Source organism: Orcinus orca, chromosome 2, assembly GCF_937001465.1.
Source record: "Orcinus orca chromosome 2, mOrcOrc1.1, whole genome shotgun sequence".
NCBI lineage: Eukaryota > Metazoa > Chordata > Mammalia > Artiodactyla > Delphinidae > Orcinus > Orcinus orca.
In genome coordinates this window covers 96,831,062-96,840,598 of record NC_064560.1, presented here as the reverse complement: position 1 = coordinate 96,840,598, position 9,537 = coordinate 96,831,062, and the positions used below count along the sequence as shown (strand labels likewise).

General features: G+C 43.1%; 1 protein-coding gene across 1 annotated transcript; it reads right to left on the bottom strand.

Annotated features, from left to right (window-relative positions):
- Nucleotides 1-403: 403 nt before the first annotated feature.
- LOC101281253 (riboflavin kinase-like) lies at nucleotides 404-1,649 on the bottom strand. The gene has a single exon (XM_033437172.2). The coding sequence runs from the start codon at nucleotides 1,632-1,634 to the stop codon at nucleotides 1,179-1,181; it is 456 nt and encodes a 151-aa protein (XP_033293063.1). The 5' UTR covers nucleotides 1,635-1,649; the 3' UTR covers nucleotides 404-1,178.
- Nucleotides 1,650-9,537: the final 7,888 nt, after the last annotated feature.

The following is a 9,537-nucleotide window of genomic DNA, read 5'->3' as shown; positions in this document are numbered from 1 at the left end:
TTTGTAATGAGTTATCTTTAAAATTATCTTCTAGATAGCACTCTTTAGCCTTAAATTACATTGTGCACACACAACTACAACAGTCTGCATTTGCTCAGGAACATACAGTCACATTAAAAACAAATAACTTTGTATTTCATAGTTTAGTTGGCTCTTAGTTTCCCTAAGGGGAGAAACAAATATTTTGTGTTAAGAAACTGGTATATATAAATGAAATGCTAGGTGTTCGTTTAAACTTTGAGGAAACCTACAGATGAACATTTGGGTGTTTTTTCTAAAATGCAAGAGATGTGCACTTAATCACTGTTCATATATTGAAGCGATGGGATGGCAGATACAGACGCGGATGAAACTCTACATTTTGTCAATGTAAAGTTGGATATTCTAAATGGAATAACTGACACTGACAATTGTTTACAGGAAACAAAGGTTAAGAAAAATGTTGAAGAATATCTACTCTTAAAAAGAGAGAAGTGTTATACAACACAAAAATGAGAACCAGAGATTCGAAAAACACTCATTTTACTGTTTTAAAAGAAAAACAAAAAAATAATAGGGAGAGAGTCTAGACCAATTAGAACTGAGGCAGCTGTAACAAAAATGGAACACAGTACAATGATTTGAGCCCTTAAAGGAAATGACTAACTAAAATGAAATTTCACAAGTCTTCATGTCTATAATAATATATGAATGCACAAAATATCAAAAATACAAAGTCTGGATCTTTCCCCTTAGGTTTGTAATAAACTGTCAAACCTCTGCTTAATATAGTTACTTTTATGAGCCTTCGGATTAGCAGAGCATGCTATACAGGTACATGCATGCTAGAATTTTACCATGAGAATTATAGTTCTCATCTCAGACTAGTGACTTGCCTGTTACCCATATTTATATATATTTCATTTCCATTATAAAACACTTAAGACCTTTCTAGTGGTACATTTTAATCAACATATTACATAAAAAAGAATCTTGATTTTTTAAATGAACCTCTTTAGTACTGTAACATGATGGGTTTAATTGAATAGCTGGAACATAATATGGTAACTACATTGTACTGTTTAATTCACAGCTGTAGGAAAACATTTGATTTTTAAAATATATCCAAGATGAAGCTGTAGAGTTATGAGCAGCAAAATATTAGAAAACAGTGAATGAATAAATAAGATGCTTTTCCTTCAGTGGCCATTCATCATTTTGCTTTTAGGAACCTGGAAGAAATTGTCTTCTTTGAGTTTCAAATGTTCTAGTAAATCTAGTCGTTTCTTAGCTTCCTCAATATCACCTTGAATTGCTGAAATAAGTGACTCTAAACAATCAAAGTTCTTTTCTGGTCTGAGGTAGCCGGCGATGGCCACGTTGAGAATTTCCTCTTTGAAAGTATGCATGATATTAGTTTCCATGGACTTTTCTGTATTCTTGTAGTATGGGTTCCATCCTATGCTCACCACCATCTTACGGGCGTCTCCACTTCCAACACTGGCCCAACCATAATATATGCCAGTGGATGCATCAGCTGGAAGATTATCTACTACTGGTTCAGGAAAGTTAGCTGTAGGGACGCCCTGCTGCTTGGGGCCGCGACCGAAGCCCCGCACCACCTGGCCGCGACAGAAGTACGGCAGGTGCCTCATGACGCCGCCCGCTCGGGGTGCGGGCTGCGGTCCAGTCCGCGCGTCCGGCGGAGCTGCCGTCGAGGCGGTGCCCGGACCCCCCCGGACCATGCGGCGGACAGGGGCGGGAGCTCCGCAGGCCGGCCGGCCGGGCAAGCGCACGGGCGTACTACAGGCCGAGCTGCGCGGACAACACGCTTCGGCGAGACGCTCACGCCGCTGACCGAACAGAAGGTGCCGGGCGACTCAGATCTGGGCTCCGGAACGCCGGTCGACAGCTGAAGGGCGGCTGTGGGCCGGGAGCGGAGCGGGGGCGGGCTGCTTGGGAGGACCCCCGAGCCCACCGAGCGCCGCGGGCCTACGCACTCTGCCCAGGCCGAGCCGATACTTAGGTTTTAATCACACAACAAATCTTGGCCTGCTGCAAAGTAAAAACCAGGAAGAGAGTGTGTGATCCATCTTTAAAACTCACCAGCTAACACCCTGAAGAAACAGAAAGGTAGCTAAGCATTCCCAACCAGACACCACCAATGAACAGTTATATGAATGAGTATGTGGTGGGCACATTCTGGACCATAATGCAGCAGAGGATCTCATTCATTTCACTGCAAAGCTTATTGTAACGAAAACCGAGACCCTACTTTCTGACCAGCCTGTTTCTACAACATGAATATTTCACTTTCTTGGTTTTCAACTGGAGGTGAGAAACAATGTTTTGAGAGTATCTGACACCTTCAATAAAAAAGAAGGCAACAAGAAAATGTGCTGAGAGATTCTCCTCTAGTCCAGGAAACCTAAATAAAAGTCTCAAACCAAAAACCACTGACACAGTTGCAGCACTTAGAAAAGTCGGTAGCATTTGCCTAGTAATAATCTAGACTCCACAGAGTGCTCTCTTAGGGACATAGGTTCCTTTCCTTTCTTCTTACATTCATATCCGATTTTTGGGATCATTGTTAAACATTTAACTGGATTGATTCAACTGACTGGCTACATTTTGACAGCTCAAAGTACCAAGTTATTTAATTAACTCTTTTTCAATTAACATAGTTGCTGCTAACCTGGTGTAAATTAAGTCTCCTCAGACTCTAGAAAAAGAGAGAAAGGAGGCCAATGGGACTGAGATTTCTATTGCATATCCCCTGCTGTCAGAAGTTTCCAGTTCAGGTCAGACCCATAAAAGAATGTCTTTTTTGTGGTTAAGTGTTAACTGGCAGCCAGGTGCTAAGATAGTGCTGAATCAGCCAAGAAGAGAGGGAGTAAAAGGAAGAAGAAAGTTTGGTTTATAGGCTGAAGTGAGCAAAGGAAACAGAGCCTGGCGAGAGTTATATATTGCTCCAGGCGGGCACAGGTGGATGGAACTGCAGGCCAGGTCAGAAAGAGAGAAAGATTTATGTTCTGTGCAAACAAAAGGCCAGAAGAAAAATCACCAATCCGGTTGGGCAGCTCTGAAGTGAAGGAAACAGCTGTTCATACAGTGAGGGAATGGTCAGGTAAGACGAGCTGGAAATAGTCATCAGAAGGCCATCTGCTGACCTGGGAAGGCATGCCCTCGAGGCACGGAACAAATCCTGTCCTCCAGGAGGCCACGCGGAGGGGCCAGTACTGGCCAGGCCAGGAAACAATGCCAGGACGAGGCATTAAAGTTACATGAGCCTCATGTAAGAAGTTGCCTGGCGAGTTTACTTCCGAATGTGAAGTCGAGTGGAAACACAATGTTTTCTTCTTTGAGAACTTGGCAGACCCACTCCACCGGGCCTCTCTGTAAAGCAAGAATGCGGAGAGGTAGTTCATCAAATGCCAGTGCCCCGTTACCCATCACCTTCTCCGGAGGCTGCCGCTCCACCCCTCCTGGCCACTGGTGGGGGTAGCCGTCAGCTTGGGGCAGCTGCTGGCTTGGGGACAGTGCCACAGCACCCCAAGAACTTGTGGCCTAAGTGAGGAGAGTGGATGGGAGGTGGCCTTTGACCATGGAAGGCAGCCTGCTGGGCAATAGGATGGGCAAGCCAGAAGGGGCACAGAAAGGCAGGCGGAAATGAGAGCAGGAACTGGCAATGACCTTGCATTAATGGGCAGCATACCCCACTGAAATAAAGGCTGGCATGAGTGGGGCTTTGCTCTAAGGAAGCCGGCAGCAGCTGGGTCCTACCAATACTAATGAGCGTCATTATATCCCTTGTACAGACGAGCCAAATTTCAGACAAAAGGTGGGAGAGAGAAAAGATTTATATCATAACACAAAATACAAAATGTATGACCAAATGTCATGAAAGAACCAACTGATAATTGGTGGGACAGCAAAGGCAATCAGAAGAAAGCACTGCCTGTCCAAAGTACTAAGATTAATAAGAGTGTTATGGCATTATTAGTGACCAAAATACAAAGCTGAAGTCAACGCCCTTGACCACCCTCCCTTCTCTCTCCCCTACCCCATATTTCAATATCTATGTCCTCATGGTGTTATAATTTACACACACATACAATACATATTCATATACATAGGAAGAGTGAAGGTAGTAACATTTGTTGAATCCTTATTATATGCCAAACACTCTTCTATATCCTTTACAGGTATTAACTCATTCAGTCTTCACACCATGCCTAAGAGGTAGAAACTATTTCTATCCCCATTTCACAGATAAGAAAATGAAGCACAGAGAGCATATGCCACATAACACAGCTGGTAAGTATCTGAGCTGAGATCTGAACCAGGCATTCTGGGTCCTGAGTTAGCATCTTCATTTGAGTTCCTGAAATCTCAGACCAAGGACTTTGGTGATAAGTGGTTAATTATCAGTGCTGAGCTCCTCACATCCAGCCCTCTCCAGACTCCAGTCCTCAAACCTACTGCTCTCTGAGGTGCTATCCCCTCATCTCTGTCCATTCAGATCCTTCTTTTTCTTCATGTCCCAGCTCAAGACTCAGGAGGTTACCCAGCTGCATGCCAAACCATTTTCTCTTCCTCCTCAGCTGACAGTGAGATTACATTTCCCGGTCTCTTTCATTTAAGGATGGCCATGTAACAGGCTCTAACAAGTGGAATGTCAGCACAGTGACACATGCCACTTCCAGGCCTAGCTTATGAAACTCTGCATGTGGAACCCTCCTTCTAGTTTGAGGCAGATAAGCATGGAGCCCTGGGAAGCCACATGCTGAAGCCAGTGACACCATTTGATAGACGGTCCTGATCCCTGATCCCTGCTTAGAGGAGGGCCACCCACTAATCAGGAACTCCCACGTGGGTCCTCATGTAAGTGGGAAATAGACTTCCAGCCATCATGTTGGAATCATCACAACTAGGAGTTTGTTTACTGTAACAGCCATCATCACTCTAACTAATATGAACTTTGATGGATCCACCTCTACACTAGGCTCTGTGTTTGTAAGCTGGTTCCTGACCTTGAAGAATCCACAGAAAAGGGCTTCCCTGGTGGCGCAGTGGTTAACAATCCACCTGTCAATGCAGGGGACACGGGTTCAAGCCCTGGTCTGGGAAGATCCCACATACAGTGGAGCAACTAAGGCCGTGTGCCACAACTAGTGAGCCTGTGCTCTACAGCCCGCAAGCCATAACTACTGAGCCCACGTGCCACAACTACTGAACCCCACGCGCCTAGAGCCCGTGCTCCGCAACAAGAGAAGCCACCGCAATGAGAAGCCCGCGCACCGCAACAAAGAGTAGCCCCCGCTCACCGCAACTAGAGAAAGCCCGTGCGCAGCAACGAAGACCCAATGCAGCCAAAAATAAATAAATAAAATAAATAAATTTTTTTAAGTTTTCAAAAAACAAAAGAATCACAGAAAAGAGGGAAAAGAGATAAATAACATAAATAGAATATAAAAATGTTGCAATAACAGAATGTCTAATATTTTGTGGGAATACTGCTAAAAGCATGAAGTCAGGAAAAGCCATTAGAAATACAGTGACAGTAGAGGAAGAGGTGGAGTTAGCATCTCTCCCTGATAAACCCAGCCCATTCATTCCATCCCAGTGAGGATCCTGGGCCTCACTTTATGTTATATGGTGAAAACTGTCCTAGAAAAGCCAATTCTGGTGCCTATCATGCCCACCAGCTCTGTTCAAGGGACATGCCCCCTTTGTGCCCCAAACGAAGGGAATATGCCTCAAGCTCTGCCTTAAGCATGTCTGTGCCCCTAATTAGACCAAGGGTGGCCCAATCTCCAGGTTGACTTCAGTCCACTGGGGTGGTCTGATGTCACACTGTGCCCAGTGGTAATTAACTAGGCCATTCAGATTCTCCCACTCTGGAAGATGAATGAGGGAACCTCGAAGGAATTAGCCTATTGGAGCAGGATGAAAAAGAAGAAGGCAGGCAGAGAAGACTGGAACACAGGCTGTGTGTTCACAGCCTGTAATCTCACTGCCGGCTGTAATCTCACTGTCAGCTGAGGAGGAATGAGAATGCAGATCCCACCACTGAGGGGCACGTTGGTCAGCTGCTTAGTGGCAAGCAGCAGACGGACTCTGGCTGATTGAAGCAGAAAAGGGATTTGTTAAAAGGGTAACAGAGAGCTCACAGAAGCCCTCTGTCTTAGCCTGGACTGCTATTACATTCCATAGACTGGGTGGCTTAAACAAGAGGCATTCATTTCTCATGACTCTAGAGACTGGAAAGTCCAAGACCGAGGTGCCAGCAGATTTGGTTCCTGGGGAGAACCCGATCCTGACTTGCAGACAGCCACCTTCTTGCTGTGCCTTTCCATGGCAGGGTCGAGGGAGCTCTCTTGTCTCTTCCTCTTATAAGGGCACTAATGCCATCAGAGGGACCACACTCTCATGACTTCATCGAAACCTAATCACCTCCCAAAGGCCTCACCTCCAAATACTGTCATTGGGGTATATGGCTTCAACATATGAATCTACATAAACATTCATTCCATAACAGCCTCGAAAACAGAGCTAGGCTTGGGGGTTCTGCTGCCAGGAACCACAGCCAAAATCACTCTCTAGTTATGTCCCATAATCCTCTGCCTTCCACCACTCAGTGGAGGGACTTGTCCCATTAGCACCAGTGTGCCAGGCACTGCCCTGTTCGTCTTCTGTGGCACTTGTCACCTCCCACCTTCTGCCAGGATCATTTCTGACCACATCTGATCCCCCTACAAGAACAGTAGTAGATCTGTCTCTCTATGCCTCTCACGGCCTCATCAGGAGTCTTCAGCCTAGTGGTTAAGTGAATGCATCAATATCTAATGAATAAAAAGAATTTCCATTTAATATGACAGCTGCCTAAAGTAATAAAGCTGCAATAACAGTAGCTACAATGTATTGGGTATTTACTAAGTGCCAGTAAATTCTTCAGTACTTGATGTGCAGTCTCTCATTTAATCTTTACAGTAACCTTGTAAGGAAAGCATTATTATTATCTCCATTTTACAGAGGCAGAGGTGTGGACTTAGGGAGGTAAGTAACTTGCCCAGTTTCACTCACCAAGTAAATTAGAGGAATAGGATTCAAGCTGTTGATAATGTCTCCAAAGCTCACGCTCATTACACTTTTATATCATCTAAAATAGACCCCACCCGGCACCTGCTCATGTTAAATGCCACCAAGATAAGAAAAAAAAATTCCCATAGTCCATTTCTTTCCCCACTCACTCTTCCCTCCTCCCAAGAAAGTTAATAATGGAAAGACACACGACATATCCACCACAGATTACTGTCAGTCCATTCAGCTAATTTCAAAAAAGATGATGCTAATTATTAGACATAATGAAAACTTGCTCTTCAACCACAATCCAAGGGGAATAGTCCAATTGATTAACAGGGATTTCAAACCACGCATTCAATTTCTCCTGCTCGTGTTATAATGGATGGGAAAAATTGGTTTGTAGACAGAGATTTTTGAGAGCTAAGTGTCTAAGACACTGAAGGGAGCCACCTCATTAAGTCCTAGGCCTGGTTAGGCAGGCTCTCGAAACCAGAGGCAAAGCCAACGGCAGGTAAACTCACTACAGGCATTATTTAATGAAAGTCTGCACTTTATCAGAGCATTCTTCCTGAGTCCTAGATTTTTTTGCATGTTTTTTTTCTTTTCCTGTCTTTTTTAACCATTCGTTAGTCTTTAAAAAATGCAGCATTGAAGCAGTTAAAAATAAAGCTAGGATTTGCAGAACAATAAGAACTTAATCATGGCAGCAAACTAAACCTCAGGGACAATTTTAGTCTCCAAGTTAAAACATGGTGTCTCTGAGTAAATTGACTTTTCACAGAATACTCTAACATAATGAATAGTCAGGCACTCCAAGAGAAGCTCCTGGGTATTGGTCCAGAGCCCACAACCAGCAGAAAGATCATAGTGTATGTTGAAAAAATTACCCATTCTAAAGGTCCTCAGCTATCTTGAATATTTTATTAGAAACCTTTTTGTGGTGGAGACCAACTGGGAGCTCTTTCTCCAAGGAGCGAGCTGTCAACGGTAGGAGAATTGAAATCCAGACCAAGTCAAGCTTAATTAGATCTCCCCCCACCTCCAACCTCATATTTCTGGTATATTCTTTGCTGACCATGAAACTTGATAAATAATAATACATTGGGATTTGCTCCCCCTAACCTTTCAAAAAGAAAAGTGCAATTGTGGACAGGTGGAGAAAGAAAATAAAAATGTAGTGGCAGATTTCAAGACTCTAGACAAAATATTAGCTGAATGCTACTAATAATGTAATCACAATAATGTGATCAGAAAACTCACAGAGGTGCCTCAAGGGTGGCACTGGGCAAGGAGCAATTCAGATCCGTGAGTAAATAGTTTCTGAGTCTCTGCTTTAAGGCCAGCACTGGCTGGGCAACACAGGAAAACTGACCATATATTCCGGATTTTATGAGAAAAATCTCAATGTCAAATCTCCTCTTCCCTCATTCCTGCACATCCACATGGTCTCATTAAAGCACATGTCCCAACTCTGGGTTCAGAAAATATGATTGCTGAAAGGATAGTGGATATAACTCACTGTACATGAGGAGTTAGTACTATAGTTACTGCAGTAAAGGCACTGAGTGTGGATGGCAGAGCTGGGAGATCATCATTCCTTACACCAAGCTCACTTTTACGGATTGCTATTTTCTGTTTTGTAGCTTTACATTTTTCTAAATCCTTAAATACGACAACTTCCCTTCTTTGTAATTTGGCAAAATGCAGGAGTTCATATAACATTTCGCTTGCCTCATATTTTCAGACAACTTTCTATTAATAGCATTATTTGTGATATAGCCTCCTTTTGAGGACACCCCTTCTACCCTTTGCAATAATTTTTACAGTGCTGCATTTCAAAAACAATTTAATAGGAGCCTGGTTTCTTTTGAAAAATGTGTGCATATCCAATTTTCCCTTAGTTTCACAATACACAACACATCTGTTATTTCAATGATAACAGATGTTATACTGAAATTGTAATAACTTGTGAGTTAACTGTATTCAAAACTTTATAGTTACACACGTTCCAATAACTTAATCCTCTACCATTATCTCTTCAAATTGATTTAGCTCTGCAGAAGTTGGAGAAAATCAAATATTCATTGTGTTTGCTTTGTGCATGTATACAAAAAATCACATCATGATTTATCTCTCCTGGTATTAATCCTGTCTTCTTTGGAAAGATGGGGTAAAAATCATAACAGGATCAACAATCCCTCTTCTCTTTACTCATAAAGATAAATTTCATAGGCAATTCAGGATTCATATGCATGCATCTATGTACAAGCTTTTTTATGGATTTGTAGGGGCCCTATAAATCCATTCTGCATTTCTAGCCATTTACCGTTTAAATAAATGACCTTTCCTCTTATCTCAGGGGCACAAGCCTACCCCCATTTGGCCATTTTATCTTTTATTAGGGAAGCACCTCTCTTCTCCCAAAGCAGACTACTTTTTTCTCTCAAGCTTCCCTTTTGTCTTTTTTTTTTT

What these genes read in the sequence shown, in the direction of transcription:
- LOC101281253 (XM_033437172.2), bottom strand. Translation starts at nt 1,634, where the DNA reads ATGAGGCACCTGCCGTACTTCTGTCGCGGCCAGGTGGTGCGGGGCTTC.